The sequence below is a fragment of the Suillus subalutaceus genome (genome assembly GCF_016647625.1).
Source record: "Suillus subalutaceus strain FC151 chromosome Unknown DFJ58scaffold_88, whole genome shotgun sequence".
In the NCBI taxonomy this organism is placed as follows: domain Eukaryota; kingdom Fungi; phylum Basidiomycota; class Agaricomycetes; order Boletales; family Suillaceae; genus Suillus; species Suillus subalutaceus.
The window spans coordinates 188,904-208,834 of record NW_024540337.1 but is presented as its reverse complement, the minus strand read 5'-3'; the positions used below and the strand labels follow the sequence as shown (position 1 = coordinate 208,834).

At 46.1% G+C, this 19,931-nt stretch overlaps 3 protein-coding genes across 3 annotated transcripts; 2 read left to right on the top strand and 1 right to left on the bottom strand.

Moving 5' to 3' along the window:
• Nucleotides 1–411: 411 nt before the first annotated feature.
• DFJ58DRAFT_843408 (uncharacterized protein) lies at nucleotides 412–4,229 on the bottom strand (the record flags this gene model as incomplete). Its single annotated transcript, XM_041392970.1, has 20 exons — nucleotides 412–544; nucleotides 599–691; nucleotides 753–829; nucleotides 881–1,036; nucleotides 1,092–1,159; nucleotides 1,221–1,317; nucleotides 1,364–1,687; nucleotides 1,767–1,828; nucleotides 1,882–1,998; nucleotides 2,050–2,149; nucleotides 2,200–2,357; nucleotides 2,630–2,891; nucleotides 2,959–2,982; nucleotides 3,045–3,116; nucleotides 3,168–3,375; nucleotides 3,426–3,502; nucleotides 3,549–3,745; nucleotides 3,777–3,877; nucleotides 3,931–4,120; nucleotides 4,175–4,229. The coding sequence occupies 20 exons, from the start codon at nucleotides 4,227–4,229 to the stop codon at nucleotides 412–414; spliced, it is 2,571 nt and encodes an 856-aa protein (XP_041241582.1).
• A 2,217-nt stretch (nucleotides 4,230–6,446) lies between these two features.
• Nucleotides 6,447–7,727, top strand: DFJ58DRAFT_843407 (uncharacterized protein; the record flags this gene model as incomplete). The annotated part of the gene is made up of 5 exons (XM_041392969.1): nucleotides 6,447–6,554; nucleotides 6,618–6,762; nucleotides 6,813–7,334; nucleotides 7,389–7,687; nucleotides 7,713–7,727. The coding sequence occupies 5 exons, from the start codon at nucleotides 6,447–6,449 to the stop codon at nucleotides 7,725–7,727; spliced, it is 1,089 nt and encodes a 362-aa protein (XP_041241581.1).
• Nucleotides 7,728–11,672: 3,945 nt separating this feature from the next.
• Nucleotides 11,673–13,166, top strand: DFJ58DRAFT_663626 (uncharacterized protein; the record flags this gene model as incomplete). Its single annotated transcript, XM_041382383.1, has 1 exon — nucleotides 11,673–13,166. The coding sequence occupies one exon, from the start codon at nucleotides 11,673–11,675 to the stop codon at nucleotides 13,164–13,166; it is 1,494 nt and encodes a 497-aa protein (XP_041241580.1).
• Nucleotides 13,167–19,931: the final 6,765 nt, after the last annotated feature.

Sequence of the window (19,931 nt, the reverse complement as noted above, 5' to 3'; positions counted from 1 at the left end):
ATGGTCTAGCTTCAAGTCTAGGATTTCGGATATCTCATATTCTGGTTCTCCGCATCAGGAAAATATGCTAACTCTATATAGCCCAGTATAGTGCCCTATAGCCCCCCATAGACCATATGGGACCTATAGCCCCATAGCTAAGTCCCCAATTATATAGGCCTGTAGAGCACGTTATAGTGGGGTATAGCACCATATAGTCTGTCTAAAAAATTATATTCATCATAATAGGATCATTTGTATGACTATAACCATCTATACCAGGCTACATTGACCCTTATATCTTCTGTATCCTCTTGATATATGATGTTATACAGACCTATGACATTTCTATATAGCTCCATATCTCAATCAATTCATTGCGTCATCCAGATGATACATTTGTCAAATATTTATTTTACAAAATCTAGTATATCAGTTGACGACAGCATCATCAACATTTGCTACACCAGACATTGGCCTAGCATACTCCTCCATTGCATCAAAATCAACATCAGATTCATCACTGTCGCCTCCCTCTTCTCTAAGCTGGAAACGACAAGCCTCTCTATCATAGTGTTAGTAACAAGATCATATGATTTTAAAACCGCAAAACACGTACCCAATATCAGTCCACAGATCATCTCTCAATTTCTTCATATAGCCTGGAGTCTTAAGGCTATACTCAGTGAGTTTAGACAAGTAGTACTGATGTCTATGTATGACGTTCAGTAATATAACCAAAAAATATCCAAAAAAGTAAAATATATATGCACCTTGGTTGAAACACTGGTTCCTTGAACTCTACTACAACTGGTGTACCTGTGAGCATGCCTTTGTATGCACACTCTATCTGAAGATGCGTTAAGGTTAGTATGAAATATTATTGAATAATAAAACTTACTGAAGCTGCCAAAAGCGCAATAAGATTATCAGGAAGCTTTTGAAATTCTTCCTTGTAAAGCAATCCTTCAGCACCAGCGCCCTGAAAAAATTGGCCCATGAGAAGTTGCTTGATGAGGTGTGTGCGGAAAGGAAGGTTCTTGTTGAAGGTCTTGGCCTGAATACACGTCTAGTCAGTATACATATACAAAGGTAAGAAGTAGATGGCGTACTTTAATGTCCATCTCACCACTAAGGAACGGCTCCTTTCTTGTAGATATAACCCAATTAGCTATGTCGGCTGAGGAAGGAAGACAATGTTGAGATTAGATTTAAAAATATATAACCTGAAAAGACATCACCTATTTCCTTGGGACGTAAATGCTGCAACATGAAAATCACATTCTCTCTAGCCTTCCTAGCCAACTCCCCCCTTAACTGAGATGCACCTGACCATACCTAAGAACAGCGTCAGTAAGTATTCATAAAAAATTAGTGAACTTACATATGCCAATGCCCTGCCTTTGAGTGTATCATCTTCACTAATGCGATCAAACATAACCTTCATTGGGGAGCCTGATTCTTTACCAGCCTCCTTGATACAGTTCCAGGCAAAGGCGTCCTGGACATCTACAGAAGGACCAGGAAAGGCGTTCTCCAGGGCAATTTTTACTCTCAGCAGTTGATGAGCAAGATCCACCAAAGGTCCGCATCCATCTTTTTTTAAAGATGCAAGGGTAGTAGGTGGTCTGACTTCACCTTTATTGGCCCCCCTTCTGCGACGCCTGACAGCCATTTCATCTTGCGACTCATCCTTGACTTCTATTAGCTAGATGTAATATTAGTTAGCTATGAAGTCAATTAAGTATAGCAGACGTACACCATTGCCTCTCTTCTTAACCACAGACTGCTCTCCAGCTACGTCTGTCTATTGCTGAATCTGCCTCTGGGTGACGCGAATGATCTGAATCTAAAACACATGATTGTTCAAATATACTAGCTGATATGTCAATGATAACTTACCTTCACTGGCTATGGGCGTATTCTTTTTCTTAGGGTCCAAGTGAGGCAAAATATCATCAGGATTGGCATCGTCTTCTACTTCTTCATCTGTGTCCATAGGTTTTGCCTTCTTGCTCACTATATCATGGGTGATGTTATCATACACACAAAATCTTGTTGATTACGCACCTTTTTTCCTCTTGTTATGCTCCGTAATCTCATGCTCAGTATTACTCTCTTCTTCATCTAGCATGGCGTCAACATTCTTCCTCAAACCTAATTCAATGCTCTATTAGTTAGCATTTGAATATCATTACATTAGTGAAAAGCATCACTAACCTTTGCGATGATTGAGTTCAGCTTCCTTCTTTTTTGAGCTTGAAACTTCAGGAATTCGTCATACTGGTCATCAGTTATAACTTTGCTTGCTTTTGTCTTGCCTTTATTACTAGCAGGAGGAGCTGAGGAAGTAGGGGAAGGCGGTCTTTTGCCTTTGCCTTTCACTCGCATAGTGATGATAGGGTAGTAGTGAGAAAAGTGGTTCGTGTAAAAATGTAACCTGCTTATATGAGACCATGCATGTAACGTAACAAAAGGTCTACAGAATCTGGTGCATTGCAATTCTAGTGTAAGTTATACAAAAGAATGCATAGTATTGTTGTCTACCCATCCATTTTGATTCCTAATCCATGATGCAAACTCCTTGTCAGTCTGGAAAACCAAGGACGCCCTCCCCCCCTGTAGTCTAGGTTGAAATGGGTTACCTCACTAGATCTGAAGATAGCTATGTCACCATTGCGCAACTCCAGAACTAGCCCATTCTCCAACAAGCACAAGGCCCCCCCCTCAAAGTGTCCAATAGGTATCACCAAACATAGATGACGATCACCGCTGTCTCTATGAGCTTTGGTGCGAACATTGATGTTGATCACTAGAGAAATGAAAGGAACAACGGGGGGAAGAGCGTTGCCAGGCAAAACTGAGGCGACCTCCATCAGCATTTCGAACTCTTCTTGTAGGTAATTCTCCATCTACCATTGAAACAATTTAGCGCTTGGATGCTACGCAGATTTCACCGAACTTACCAACTGGTCTTACCCACTCAAATAACTCCCCGTACACCTTTGAGATTGTTCCGTATACGAGTCTGTGCTGTTGTAAGTCCTGGGATTGTAGGGAATAACTTGACCATGGTTTGTGCGCATTCCTTCCTTCTCTAGCAGCCAAGGTTGAACGTCTGTTGGAGCGTTAAGGCCCTAGTATTATATTAACAACAAAATACTGATAGTCCATGTGCGCTAGCTTACCGATGTACAATGGCGATTGTACCAAGAGAGGTGCATAGCCTGGAAAGGTCTACCTCCAGGCAAGCGCGTATCCATATCTCCAAGCAAGTCTGCATTTCCGAGTGCAGCCAGTAAATTGACTTCCAGAGAAGCGCGTATGTGGGTGGGAAGTGCAGTAGATACAAACGCCATCAACGACCCATCCTTGTTTCGAAGATCTAGGTGGTGACTGACCAGAGTTTCAGGTGCAAGAGCAGTGTGGGAGAGCCAGATACGTACTTTGGCATGATCTGCATTGAGATTAGTAAGTATGCACCAGGTAATTTCTTGACGCCATTGCGATAGAAAGTTTTGAGCTGTTGACAAGATAAGTACGATTGGCATCGGAACTTGCACACCCACCTTGTTGCGTAAGTCTTCCAGGCTTTTCACCCTTTCACCCGCCTCTGCTCGTAACCTCTCCGCCGCACTCCAGCTAGTGTTCAGGACCTTGTCACGAGGAGGCTTGAAGCACTTGTTCTTAGCTGATGATGGATCAAACGCTGTGTCAATGACAACATGCGCGATCTCGTCCTCCTCGATGTCGGATAATGGTGGGACTATAAGGACGACCTACACCATAGAGCTCACTGTGATTGACAGTGTGTAAAGGCAGCCTTTGAAGATCAGTTGGCACAGGCGCAATGCACGCGCGCCAAACATGTCCACTTCTACGGAGTGGTGTGAATGCGCTAAATTTGACTGTGTTAGTCAATTAGATCGCATATGAATATGCCATACGCACTTTTGGATAATGGCATCAAAAAACCGATCAGATGCTGAGAAGTCCGTGCAGTCGATTATCCTTGAGATGGAGAATCTCTCGATCAAAGCGCGAGAGGAGAACATTGAGGTCATACTGAAGGGATGGGAGAGTTGCATGCGTGCGATGGTGGGTACCATGCGTTCAAGAATCAGCTTTCTTTGAGGAGAATCTATTACCATACATGGTTAGTAGTCTGATCGCCCAAGACAAAAGGTCCGCTTACCCCTTGGAGGTGATCGTAGCATGTCTGCTAGATGTAAGTGCGTGGTTCCAACCATGGATGCGATGGACACCTCTAAGACCAAGGCCTGCGATGAGTACTAAAGCATATATGGAGCCACCACATGCGATGGCAATGAACTTGCTACCAGTAGCATGCCACTCCAAAAAGTGCGATAAGTGACCTTTGTCTTTGAAGGGCGTCTTTGACTTCATTCTCATAAATCCCTTTCAGTTTGTAAGCCTGTCTTGAGGCGGATGCTTTCAAAATGTGTCATTTAATCGAGCTAAGTGAAGATTCTAGATGGCGCCACCTCTGACACTTAACAAACAAGCGTCATGAAATTAATCATGATCATGAAATTGATACGAATGTCCTTGCCCATCATTCCTCTACACCTCACCACCAGTGATAACAAAGATTCATCGTCCACAGATGGGACTTGCACAAAATTCCCAATATCTTGCAGCCATCGAAGTGGATCGTGAATAGAAGAGAGGACAATGTGCGGCTGCGAGCTCAGCATGATTGCGGTAGCCTGATCGCTGCAAGAAATCCTAGGATCGTCTAAGGGACGTCGACGCATGCACCTCGTCTGTGAGTTTGAGGACCACTGACGGCTTGCTCTGAGTCACCAGCATCATGCTCATGCACTTCCCCCACTTCCTCCGCCCCCATCTACTGATCCGCCCCCACTTTCCTCTCCATCTGCCTCCCATTCCTCTTCTTCCTCTCCGGGGCGCAAAAACATCCTTCATAGCTAGAGCTCGAGCTCTACGATATCGTAACCGACGTGCACCGCGGTTACAATCGTCGGATTAGCATTAGCAACACGTGGTAGATGGGGTCAAAACCCAGGCCCAGGGGGGCTCCCCTCCTGCAGCAAGAGTACTTTGATGGATGTCGGTGGTGAGACGAAGTTTTTTGGGGGGATAGTATGAATTCATTATCGACCTCAGCGTTACCAGCGTGGCCTCCGACGAGCTTGTAGATGTTACAGGGAGTTTCTCTCGGGTCATTCCGCTGTCTGCTGCAACTGACGTTTCAGATGCGACAGAATGAGAGTGCAGAGAAGTGGGGGTGGACGCTGGAGTGGGAAGGAAGCAGCGCGGATCAATTCCCTGGGAGAAGGGTGGATGCATCGGGGTGAGCGTTGCAGTAGGGCTGGGTGTTGAAAGGGATGGATGCATCGGGGTGAGCATTGCAGTAGGGCTGGGTGTTGGAAGGGAAGGATTCAAAGGATAATCTTGCGTTATCGCTAAATGTGACGCGGGTGTCAAATTAAAGGGTGTCAAATTGATCTGATATACGACACCGTTATCTGCTAAGGCCCCTTGACCATAACCCAGGAGAAAACCTGTATTCATGGAGGGCATGCAATGCGGGGGTCAGAGGCATGTTGTTTTCCAACATCTGCATAAGATCATCGGCGCTGTCTTCCAATAAACATAAGAGGTGTTAGCAGAATAAGTAAGGGTGCGAACTGGGCACGGGCCCTGTGCTGGATCCAGACAATTCCATTGAATTGAATTGTGCGTAAGCGCTAAGCGCCAAAACTTTACTTTGCACAGATATTACAAATCATCAAGCTTATGCCATCACCTCCGTTGTCATCGCATTCTCATCACTTCACAAGTTGTCCTATCCTGTCTGGCGGTTTACCAATGACTCAAGGTGACTTTATACTTCATTATTGAAAAAAACTAAGATAATGCATTGTCATTTAAATCAAAATTCATTGCATGTTTTTCCACCTTTTGATAACACATCATATGAAGTGCGTGCATGTGAACAACTGTCGAAAAGAATGACCATAATTTAGGGTTCGGACCGTGATTGGAGGGGCCCGGCATGCGCTTTCCACCAATCATGTTCTTCCGCCTTATGGGCTTCACCCATGTGTCGCGTCATGACAAGACTTCGATATCGAGCGACGGTCGCAATGCTCCTTACTCACCAATGCCACTGGTGTTTGAATTCAAGTTCTGAAAAAATAATAATCGTAAGTATCTGCTTCTATCGCGGGTATCCCTTGCAATAGTACTCATGTTTGTTTGTCATCCCATCGATAAACCTTTCGGTAAATCCCTGTCCCTGCGCCCCGCCACTGTGCATTCTACATCTTGACAACCAACTCTGCTTGTGTCCTCATCCTGCCATTCAAACACTTTCTGCGACATACAATGTCTTCATTTGTGCCCTTTTCCACCTGAAACAAAGGTCATATAAATCGGTGAGCAAGGAGAGTCATACCATTGATTGTGGCTAATTTTTGATGGATAAGGTCCAATCGCGAGGCATCATAGCCAAGACCGACAACGACGAGTACCAAAACCAAGTGGTAGCGCAGGCCCGCAAACTCAAGGCCGACCTTCAGCCAAGGGTCAGATAAGGACAGTGAGGAAGCTTACAAGGGCTCCTTTGAGATGCCGCAAGCGATGCGAAGGACGTCACTCGCAGGATTATCCAGGAGCTGGGACGCGACGAAGTACTCTTTCAGAATCTTGTTTGGCCGGAGGACCCTACCCGACCCCGCTGTGTGAAGGAGATTCTGAAGATATTTCGTGTGAAAGGGTTCCTCGACCAGAACAGTGAGTTCCCTATTCCATTATACATCATGTCAGCTTACGCGGATACATAGATCATTGGACGCCAGCGATAGCCTGCCAGATCTTACACAACCCCACCACGCCACACGCAGTAAAGGGCCAAGTACCGAAGATCTTATGGCCAATTTTTTTGAATCGATTGGTAGAAGAGGTGCTAACCTTACTCGGACCGTCTCATATCCATCGAAAGTGGTCCGCCGAGTATTGTCAGAAGGTCCTTCCAGGCTCGGCTGAAGATCGCAAACCCGACATCATCCTCGTTGATTCGGACTTACCTGAAGATTGGCGTAACCTCACTACCATTGGCGAGATGAAGAAGAGTGGCGTTGACATCAAAAATCCGCTATGGTATGATGAGGTGGCGAAACGGGCAAATACAATGTACGCCAGTCAGGATTCCCGTACTTTTGCCCCGGTCTTGCAATTCCTTGGTGCCCAGTTTACCTTCGTATTTTTTGATCGTGGTGGATCTGTTTGTCTTGACGTATTAGGGATACATGAAGATAGTGAGGAATACTTCAGGCTGGTATTGTACTTATCTTTGGCCCATCGCGGTGTGTACAATCATAAATCTATGTGTTTTCCAAACATGACAACTGTTGGTACAGGTCTACTGGGATTCGACCCCACAATCGTCCACGACCCTAACAGCGACATTCGTTTCATCCAAACCAAACACTTTGGGAAGGTACCGATCGATATGGTATTATTCATCAGCAACAACCTCAATGGCCGTGGCACTGTTGTCCGTCGGGTCACATTACCCAAAGATCAGATCAATCAAGCATTGAGAAACGGGCCGAACGGCGAGGCCTTGCAGAAATGGTTGAAGGGCATGGCTGACATGGAGTCGATTGTTGTCAAAGATACTTGGTTGGATCTCGCAACGCCTCATACAGAAGGCATGGTCCTGAACTATCTACGATTGAAAGGTGTTCAGGGCGTAACTCGATCTCTCTTTGAGGGACTTGTGCTTGTCCCCCCTGCATTTGTCCCGCCGGCACTTGCCTTGAAATACAAGGAAGCCCAGGCTCTACCGTGGCAGAGCACCGTGCACAATCGGCTTTCCTGGAATGTTCCAACACTCGCATTGGCTCGTCACAGCCTGACATCCAGTCTTAAAGCTCATGATGCCGAGCATGATCAGGGACTTGAACGCATGGATCGGGAAGTTTACCAGGAGCGTATTCTTACTCGACACTTCTTATACCCTCTATGTGCACCAATCTATGAATTTTCATGCGTCTATGAAGCTTTGACGGGTGTCATGGACTGTATCCGGGGTGAGTATCAACAATAACTGGTCTCAGCTGCTACTGAATGTATCGCACAGCACATGGTCAAGCCTATTCACCATACCGCATCTCAGACAATGGCTCTGAGAGTGATGAGCTATTCCCTCTATCGTTCATGCAAGCAGATACCTCGCTGTGGAACTTGGGACTTGTCCATCCCGACAAGTCTGACTGGGGTCACATAAACAATAGCAATATCAGACGTGGCTTGCTATTCGACCACGCATTTGCTTCCTGGGCCCCTCAAGACATTTCCTCGCGAGGACCGCTCCCACCCAAGATCTTTGAAGACAACACACGCCCTTCCTTGCCTCCGATTTCTCAAGACACTGCTCTCCCTCACACCACACCCAGTTCTCTCACCCCGTCATCCGTACCTCCTCAAGACGCTGCTGTCCTTCACACCTCACCCACTTCTCCCATCCCGTCTCCCCTACCTCTGCTTACACAGAGCACTCCGGCCATTCCAGTCGCCCCTGCACACCCTTTGCCCACAACTCGCAAGCCTCGGAAACGCAAAGCTGCTAAAACTTGTTCTGCAGGTCAGCAAGTTGATGCTGGTTCCAGTGTGCTTCCCGCAGGGGCTGTCGCTCAAGTTCAGCGAAAGCGGGGGATCAGTAGCATCGCAAATCCAGAACCCAGCACTTCAAAGAAACGCGCACTTCCTGAAGTGGCGAAGGTACAGGTAGAGGACAAAGGGTTCGTTCAAATCAAGGTGTCGGCATGGGGTGCTTCCAATGTGGAAGAGGACCTGCAGAATTTCGCTAATGGTGATGAGAACGGTGGGGGTCTTTATGAGCTGACGGTTAGTGCATCAACCACTATCATTATCTCTTCCTAATGGTACATTATTGACAGGGTACACGAGCATGGATGGCTGTGGATTCCATGTTTGCTCACAAACCAGGTGCAGCGCCTGTTCCACGTGTTGTGGCACACGACCTGGAAGGTTACTACTACGTCATTCTCAGCCTTGCCTTCATGTTCAACGAACCATACGTCTTGAAGCCACTTCCAGGCAGAGACGCCCCAGAAGAATCCGATCATTACCTTGGGATCTGGCTAGAAAATGCGACAGAGGAAGTTGCAATCTGGCGTGAGGCGGCAAGGAAGGAGCGCTTCTTCTGCAATCATGATGGTTTCCGACTTCTGGAAGGGCGGCTGGGTAGAGAGTGGTCCTGTGAGGCTATCAAAACGATGTTGAGAGAGATGCGGGATCTTCTCTTTTATGAGAAGGCAGTCACACATGCAGGCATGATCCGTATCATCCAGCGTGCACTCGACTCTCTATCTACAGATCATCCTGATCTCTGCAAGCCTGTGCCCATGACGGAAGAGTGGCGTAATGCGACAGGCGCCCCAGGAGTTACCACCAGTTCATGTCGCTTACCTGCAATGCGTATGAATATTATGCATCACCAGATCGGGCACGCAAATGCCAACATTGCATCCAATTTATTTGCGCGCATGCCCTGCCCCCCTGATGAAGAGCGAGCGCTTGGTCCAGCAAGCTCATCAAAAGTTTTGAAGGGCTCAGGAATGCGGACTCGCGATCGAGTTAGGCTTGTTGCACCCGCCCGTGTCAGTGGCAGCGAGTGGCGGGCTGATTTTGCATGTTGACTTCCTTTTGCGCTTAGTGATTGTCATTGGGGCTACTGTGTAGAGAGTATTGGACGCTTTCTTTTATCTTTATTTGATTCATATATGCCTTATCCCATTGTTTCCTGCTCTTTTTTACCTGATTGCCTGTTGTCTGTTTGCATCACGTTTTCCTTGTTGTCTGTAAGCATCACGCAGTTTGTTTAGAACATTTGTATTTCCAATGATGCTTTGGCGTAGCTTTGGGCCAGAAATAAGTACGACCTAAATATAACTCATTTGTATTGGACAACAGCTTAAAGGTTATCAAAACTGAAGAAGTCCCACCAACGTCAATCCCCCTGTTCTATTTCAAAAATACATGGTATCCCACATGCGTATGTTGGCTGAGGCCTCAATGCCTTATAGATGTCCAGCATCTGGTTGTACACGATCTTTTAGTACTCCTAAAGGCCTTAATGCTCACCTTCGAAATGCCACCAGCTGCAAGTGGTACAAGGCAGGAAAATGTCGTGAGTTGGATACAGAAGATGGGAGTACCAACCAAGATTCAATGGAGGATCTATCAAACACAATGGTGGATGAAGTAGATGATGAGCTTTTTCAACTAATACCACTAAATGCTCAGGGTGAGTAGCGCCTCCATTATTTTTATATTGGAAGAGGGAGGGCTTACTGTAAATATCAGGCCAATGGATGGATGCTGACCAGGGCTTTATGGACATAGATGATCCACTGGAACAGCCAGGAGTCCCTGGGCCATCCAGGCATGCACACTCCCTGCCAGATGAGGAAGATGATAGGGTGACAGAGTGGCATCCTCATGCTGGCAAAGTGATACGCATTGACCAAAACTTACATGCCAAATGGTGTCAGAAGTTTGGTTTAACAGAAGATGAAGATGATGTGGAGATGAACGGAATAGAGATGGAGGAAGAAGATCGTTTATTCTATCCATTTGCTTCGCGTTTGGACTGGGAGGTGGCTTGTTGGGCAGTGCAAGAGGGTATAGGACACAAGGCTTTTGACAGATTATTGGCTATTCCAGGGGTAAGTGTATTGAGCATTTATGAAGTTTTCATATCAACTAATGTGCATTTAGGTTAGAGAACGTCTAGGGCTTCAGTATCACAATACTAGATCACTCCATCAAACTGTAGACAGTATCCCAGCTCGTGCTAAATGGCAGTCAACCCATCTTGCCTTCCATGATAAGCCTCAACATAAGCATGAGCTGCACTATAGAAACCCTTTAGATGCTATCCAGGCATTATTGGGTAATCCTGCGCACGCTAGGGATATAGTCTACAAACCATCAACTATATTCACCGACTCTACACATTCAACCAGGATCTATAATGAAATGTGGAGTGGAAGATGGTGGCATGCTGTTCAGGTGGGTGTAAGATTATCTTGGAGAACATAACATTTCAATTAATGACATTGCAGGATAGACTACCTGACGGAGCATCTGTAGCACCTGTTATCATTGCCTCAGACAAAACTCAGCTCACACGATTCTCAGCATCAAAATCTGCATATCCCGTGTACTTAACTTTGGGAAATATACCCAGAGCCATGCGACGTAAACCTGGACAACATGCCTGTATACTGATAGGCTACTTATCAGTGGATAAAGTGTTGAAGGAGGAGCTGTCTGTCAAAGAAGCGTCTTCTAGAACTCAAAGACTTTTCCATGAATCCCTACGCATCATTTTGGAGCCATTGAAGCAGGCAGGAAGGACTGGAGTAGAGATTACAGGAGGGGATGGCCTAGTCCGTCTAGTTTTTCCCATTATAGCTTGCTATGTGGCCGACTATCCAGAGCAATGCTTGGCTACATGTTCCAAGTACGGGACTTGTCCTAAGTGCAAAGCTAGAGCGGACCAGTTAGCAGAAGTTCAACAATTTGCTAGACGCACGCAGTCATGGACAACCTCTGTCATCAATGAAGCCAATACCAACACAAATTCCAATGCAGCTTTTCGTCAGCACTGCATGTCACAAGATGTTGCAGGAGGTGTCTTTGAGCCATTCTGGCTTGATTTTCCTCTTTGTGATATCCACCTGGCAATAACATCAGACGTTCTCCATCAATTATATCAAGGAGTATTCAAACATATTGTGGAGTGGTGTCAAGAACTTATGGATGAAGAAGAATTGGACCGACGTATAAAAGCACTCCCCCCCTGTTATGGTGTACGACACTTTCATAATGGTTGGTCTGGTATGGGTCAAATAGGAGGCAAGGAGAGAAAACATATGGCTAGAGTGCTATTAGGTTGTCTTATTGGCAAGGTTCCAAGAGGAGTTATCCAGGCATATCGTTCCCTCCTGGATTTCATATATCTGGCTCAATATCCAACTCATGACGACACCACTCTCCAATATATGCAAAAGGCTCTAGAGGACTTCCACCAACACAAGGAGGTTATTATCAATCTTGGAGTCAGAGACGACATAGACATCCCAAAATTCCACTCTCTGCAACATTATTTGGAGAACATCAAAAACTTTGGCACCACCGACAACTATAATACGGAGATGTTTGAGAGGTTTCATATAGACTTCTGCAAGGAAGCTTGGTATGCGTCAAATGGCAGAAATGAGAAGCCTCAGATGATAGCATGGCTAACTAGAAGGGAAAAGGTTTCCTCCTTTCAGAGTTATCTGAAAATGTCTATGGAGGATGAGGAGGAGGAGTTTGCGCACTCTAGATTTGGGGATCAAAGACTCCTTTTAACCAAGAGACCTCATCAAGCTAGGCGACACATTCTGGATGTCATTCAAGATCATAACTGTCAAGGCTTCAAGAAAGATCTTATTTCGTATCTCAATTCACAGCTTTCTGATCCACACTCAAGAGGACGACTACGACACATGGATCTACCTTTTAGCCATATAGACATTTATCATGGGTTCAAGTTTTGTCTTGACTCCTTAGGAAACGACAATGATTTTGATCAGGAGGAGACAGATACAGTCAAAGCCAAACCCTCTTTAGGAGGTAAACCTGCACGCTTTGACACTGTGGTTGTGATGGATACTTCAGATTGTGAAACCACTGGTCTTAAAGGTAAGTTTCAAGTTATTAAATATTCTATGCCAGTGAGTAATTTAACCCTACCTATAGGTACAAGAATTGGTCGCTTGAAGGTCATTTTCAAATTACCTTCACAAGTATATGGCTCCGTTACTCCTGCTTGGACTAAGGATCCACTGGCTTATGTTGAGTGGTATGCACCTTTAAAGCCTGCTGCTGAAGATTATCATGAAATGTATCTTGTCAAAAAATGTCTATCTAACGCAGATGGCTTTACCCCAGGCCAAGTTATATCTCTATCTTCTATTAGACAGACATGCCAACTCATACCAAACTTTGGACGTACAGCTTTACCAATTGAATGGACCTCAGATAGTGTTTTAGATAGATGTGATACCTTTTTTCTTAATTGTTTTACTTCCAAATACGCATATCAAACTTTATGGTAAAATTCTTTTAATTATATCACATGAAGTTTTCTATAGTGCTGTATAGAGCCCCACAGCTGCCTATAGTCTATACAACACTATACTAGCTATCACAGACCGTAGCACCTATATAGAACAACAGTTTTTCCTGATGCGTCGACTTCGACCGGAGGTGGAGGGGGCTGGATATGATTAGGAATTGTGTTCGGAACAGATGGTTCTAACTGCAAGACGTGGAAAACGGGATGGACGGATTTCATGGATTCGGGGAGTCGGATGGTAAAGGAATGTGTACCCGGACGAGATATGACTTCAAATGGACCTAGGTTCTTTTCCGAGAGTTTCTTAGATGGGCGAGTGGACCGGAAGCACTTAGCCTTGACAAAGACTTGATCTCCGATATTGATATCCGGAGCAGGTTTCCGTCTAGCGTCCGCAGGTCCTTGATATCTTTCTTGGGCATGAGCCATTTCTTCTCGGAGGAATTGATGAAGGTTGTCGAGGTCTATAGCATAGTCGTGAGCACGGATGGAGGATAGATCGCGTTCCGGATGGATGGATATGTTCGGATGATAACCCTTATTAGCAAAGAAGGGCGATACTCCAGTAGTAGCACTTGAAGCGTTATTGTAGGCAAACTCTGCTAAGGGAAGTAGTTCCGACCAGTTGTCCTGCTGATAATTGCAATATATCCGAAGGTATTGTTCTAGGGTTTGGTTGGCATGCTCGGTTTGTCTGTCCCCTTCCGGATGATATCCGGATGTGAAGTGGAGGACCATATCCAATGCTTTTCCTAAGGACCGGAAGAAGTGGGATACGAATTCTGTACCATGGTCCGAGGTAACATGGGACGGAACTCCGTGCTTGGAAAACACGTGAAGTAGGAACAGGTGAGCGAGGTCAGGAGAGGTAATGGTATTGTAAGTCGGAACAAATATTGCTTGCTTGGATAGCCGATCTATGATAACGAGGATGGCTGTAAAGCCGGATGAGTCCGGAAGTTGCTCTATGAAATCCATAGAGATGGAATTTCATGGCTTTTCCGGTATGGGGAGTTGTTTGAGCAATCCATAGGGCTTATGTCTCGGAACCTTGGCTCGGGCGCAGGTAGTGCAGGATCGGACGTAGTCCTTAACATAGGTGCGTATACCTGGCCATGTATACTCGCGTCAGATGAGGTCTAAGGTTCGGTTTTGACCAAAGTGTCCGGATAAGGGGTGATCATGAGTATTACAGAGGACGCGAAGTCGGAGGTTATCAGATTCTGGAACATATATACAGTTGTCGCAACGGAGGAAACCACTATCGTCCACTGTCCATCTCGGATCCAAAGGTACCAGAAGATGGTTGGTTGCAATAGGGTCATTAGGGAGTGCGGTCAGGATGTCTTTCCGAAGGTCATCAATATCCATTAGAACAGCTGCTCTGAGAACTGGAGTTGCTAAGGTTGAGGCTCGTAGGGACGAAGCTAACTGTTTGGACGTGAATACTGGATGGAAGTTATGAGGGTTAACTCGAGCGTAGTCCTTATCCCCCTCTTTGGGATAGACGTCCCAGCATCTAGTAAGGGAATCCGGTTTAACTCCGAGTTTTCCGGGACGGAAACGGATGATGAGATTGAACTGATGGAGGAATTCCGACCAGCGAGCCTGACGGCGAGAGAGGAGTTTGGTAGTGGCCAAGTACTCAAGGTTTTTGTGGTCCGTAACAACATCTACAGGCTCGGCCGAGCCTTCTAGATAATGTCGCCAGGTCCGGAAAGCTTCGTATATAGCTAGGAGTTCCTTGTTGTGGGTGTCGTAGTTGAGTTCCGGAGCGGTTAGCGTACGAGAGTAAAACGCTACCGGACGAAGCTCTGAGTCCGGACATACAATGGAAAGTATTCCGGCTATAGCATAGTCAGAGGCATCGGTTTCCACTACTATAGGAACATCTGGCATCCAATGAGTAAGCACTGGAGCGGTAGTGAAAGCTTTCTTAAGTTCTTTGAAGGATTTTCGACAATCTTCGGAAAAGTTCCACGGAGCATCCTTGCGTGTAAGCCGTGTTAACGGAACCACGATATCCGAGTAGTTGAATATAAACCGTCTATAGAAATTTGCGAATCCAAGGAAGGACTGGATATCCTTGACTTTCTGAGGTTCCGGCCAGTCAGTAATAGCTTGGATCTTCTTGGACGACATAGTCAAGCCGTCCGGAGATAGGAGGTATCCGAGGTATTCAACAGAAGTGGAATGGAATTCGCATTTTTCGGATTTGGCATAGAGACGATGTTTACGGAGTCGACGGAGTACTTCTCGGACGTGTTGTTTGTGGGACGCAAGATCATGGGAATAGATAAGGATGTCGTCCAGATATACAATAACGCATACATCCAGCATATCAGCAAACACGCTATTGACAAAGCGTTGGAATGCTGCTGGAGCGTTAGTGAGACCTTCCGGCATTACCAACCATTCATAAGAGCCATAGCGTGTTTGGAAGGCAGTCTTCCATTCATCCTCTTCCGCTATCCGGATGAGATGATAAGCGGATCAGAGGTCGATTTTGGTATAGACTTTAGCGCGGCTCGGAGAGTCTAATAGGTCGGCAATGAGGGGTAACGGATATCAGTCTTTCTTAGTGATCTGGTTGAGTCCACGGAAATCCACACAAAGGCGGAGAGAGCCGTCCTTTTTCTTGACAAATAGGACCGGAGCTCCGTGAGGAGAGGATGAGGAGCGGAGGAGTCCAGAGGCAATATTTTCATCAAGAAACTTCCGGAGGGCTGCAAGCTCAATTGGGGATAGAGAATAGGTAGTTCCGAGGGGAGGACTAGTTCCTTCTTCCAGATCTATGTTCAGATCATAAGGACGATGTGGAGGAAGTTGGCCAGCCTTTCCCTTGTCGAAGACATCCGCAAACTCGTGATAGTCCGAAGGGATTTTGGATAGATCCGGAGGATCGGACGAGAGAGACACGGACCGGAGATCGACACCGGATGGACGAAGGTATATACTGAACTGGACCGATCCTTCTAACTTGCAGGCCCAGCAAAAGGCAACTGCATTGATTAGGGATATGTTAGGAACGGTGTTATCAGTGGAGGGTACAGATGTAGTCGGAGGAGGTATGGTTTCCATCAAAGGAGGGATATCCGAGGACGGAAGTGACGTCGGAGGGGTCGATGGCATTCCATGAGATGTCGTCCAGAATTTGATGCTGCCCAAAACCCAGTCAATCAACGGATTGTGTCGGGTGAGCCAGCTATATCCAAGAACGATAAAACAAGATGAATCCAAAGGGGTAATGTAGAACGTATCGGAGGTGACTACACCGGACGGAAAACGGACAGACAAATCTATAGCTTCGGAAATAATATTATTACAAGTACCATCAAACAAATGGAGCGGAATCGGAGGTATCAGATATGTAGGGAATTTATGTTTTCGGACGAACGCAGTGTCTATGAAACAATGAGAAGAACCACAATCTACAAGAGCTGGAAAATCGGATACGGATGGGAGTAACGGAAGTGAAACATATGGACAGAGGGAAGTCGGATCCGAGAGCGCGACAGCGTTGAGTCTTAACTCCTTTGTGCAGGCAGAGTCAATGCGACCCTCTTCCTGCACGGAGCTAGGAGGGTCGCAGACTATTTTTTTGTCTCAGTAGAGACCTCCGGTTTGACTTCCGGAGCGACTACTGCAGCGCGACCTTTGGCAGCGCGCGAAGTAGACTTATTGCATTCCCGAGCCGTATGGCTGGGTCCGCCACAGAACAAGCAGAGCTTCTTGTCCAATCTTCTCTGCCGCTCTTCAGACGTTAACTTTCCATCCTTACCCAGCTTGGAATTAAGGTCCGGAACCCTAGGAGTGGACGAGCTCGAGGACGCGGATGGCTTTGCAGATATCTGGTTATTGGAGTTGGAGTTTCCGGATTTGTTATTTCTGGATCTGGACGCATTGGCGTTGGTCTGGTCAGAAGCGGATTGCTTAGGGGTAGTGGATGAAGCAGGTTTAGTCTCTCGGGAGATCTCTCCCTTCCGTTCCCAGTATCAGGCGTCGATAGTCTGAGCGAGGGTTTTGTATTTGGAAAGAGTAGAGGGTTTACCCATGCGACTGATTTCATCCTTGATATGGGCCGGAAATCCGTTATAGAACTGGCGTCGTAAGGCTCCGTCACCCCAGCCACGGACCTGTGAAGCAAGACGCTGGAATTCCACAACGTACTTGTTGATGCGCTGTCCGTCACGCATGTGGAGCTGTTTGAGCTGCATTTCTGCATCACCAGATGGGTCGTGAGGTCCGAAATTGGTTTGGAGTTCAAGCATGAACGCGGAATAATCGCTCATCCAATCCAGACGATCGTCCAAATCATCGGACAGGAGATCCGGTTCAAACCATTCAAGAGCCATACCCTTAAGGTAGGATTGGGCGAAGTTGACTTTAGCCCTTCCGGTACGGAAAGCCTTAGGCTTGCTCTGGAAGTTAAGCTCACACTGGACGAAGAACACACGGAGCTTCTGTGGTTCAGATCTGTCAAAGGTATCCGGTTCGCGGACCTTGACTTTGGAATCTTCGGATGCGGGTGCGCGACAATTATTGCGAGCAAGGTTATTGATGGCTTCTGATAGTCGAAGCATAATGTGGTCCTGTGGGTTTAGGCCGTCGTTTTCATCGTCATCATCGTCTGGATCATCATCCGGATCACCACCGTTGTCATTGGGTGGATTACCAGGGAAATCATCATCACCATCATCAGGATTGTTAAGACCGTACTCAAGTAGTATCGGATCCAAAGGGCTTCGGCCTCAGCTCGTGCGCTGTGCCCCTTTCCCGAGTCTTGCCCCTTATTTCAGAGAGCTAAAGTATCGCGTCTAGTGAGACGGATAAGTATTGTAACGGATAAGTCTTGTATCGCAACGGATCCATTAAGACTTCCGGATATCGAACGTATAGAGTAACGGCTAATCCGGATCGGATCCGGACTAGAAACTAACGGGTGAGGACTGTCCGAATGACAGAGGCGGATATGTAGACTATAGGAATCTATCCTAAGTCTCGGAGTAGACAAGAGTAGCGTACTCAAGTCCGGACGGATAACAGGGGGACTTAGAGTCCAGATGGAATGAGTGCAATCTAAGATGATATTCAAACTGATCTACTACAGCGCATATACAAAGGTTTATATACTACGGATAGCTAACGGAATGATCAATAAGCAAAGGTGCGAGGCTATGAACGAAAGTATAAGCAAAGCCTAAGTGGAGCGTATTGGTAAGTCGGATGGATCATGAATCATGAACCGGGAATGAAGTACAAGTAAAAGCGGATTCGTAAGTGTAGTGGATCAGTAAGCAAAGCGGAAGTAAAGGATAACCGGTATACCGGTGTACAGGAATACCGAAAGGAGATGAACGATAGTTAGAGTTATATGAACAGGAAATGAAATAAGAATCAAAGTGGATCTGTGGACCGGACGACGGATATGTTCATCGGATCTGGATCGGATCTGAGATCCGGATCATAAGGATCTGTAACCGGATATATGGTATATGACAAGGATCATCATCATCGTCTGGAGGTCCTGCGGCAGGAGTGCGTGTAGGGGTTTCCAGGTGTCGACGATTTAGGAGTTTGGATATGGTTTGAGCGGGTCCATGACTAACGCGTCGCTGAGAGAAACTGGTGAAGGTGTTGACTATGGGTGTCGGATCACGACGGAGGGAGGTAAGTCCGACCGCGTGCAGAGTTGTTTGTGTCTTGGTTGGAGGCACGATAGGTGTAAGTAACTCGGAAAGGTATGAGTTCGAATATACTGTTAAGACCGTACTCAAGTAGTATCGGATCCGAAGGGCTTCGGCCTCAGCTCGTGCACTGTGCCCCTTTCCCGAGTCTTGCCCCTTATTTCAGAGTACTAGAGTATCGCGTATATTGAGACAGATAAGTCTCGTAACGGATCCGTTATGGCTTCCGGATATTGAACGTATATAGTAACGGCTAATCCGGATCGGATCCGAACTAGAAACTAGCAGGCGAGGACTGTCCGAAGACAGAGACGGATATATAGACTATAGGAATCAATCCTAAGTCTCGGAGTAGACAAGAGTATTGTACTCAAGTCCGGATGGATAACGGAGGGACTTGGAGTCCAGACAGAATGAGTGCAATCTAAGATGATATTCGAACTGATCTGCTACAGCACATGTACAAGGGTTTATATACTACGGATAACTAACGGAATGATCAATAAGCAAGGATGCGAGGCTATGTACGAAGTATAAGCAAAGTATGTGTACAGCATATTGGTAAGTCGGACGGATAACGTATCATAACCGGGAATGAAGTCTAAGCTAAAGCGGATCAGTAAGTGTAGCGGATCAGTAAGCATAACGGAAGTAAAGGATAACCGGTATACCGGTGTACAGGAATGCCGAAAGGAGATGAACGATAGTTAGAGTTATATGAACAGGACATGAAACAAGGATTAGATTGGATCTGTGGACCAGACGACGGATATGTCCATCGGATCTGGATTGGATCTGAGATCCAGATCTTCGGATCTGTACCCGGGAATATGGTATATGACAGATAATGACATCATTCTGAGTCACTATGAGTCACTATGAGTCACTATGAGTCATTATGAGTCATTGGAATGTTCTAGCAAATTCCATGGAACATGACATCATTATGACATCACTATGATATCATATCTTTCAACAAAATACCTGCAGGAGTGTAGGTGAAGTCCTATGACATCATTATGACATCATACCCTGTAGGTACACAATACGCGGGCTTT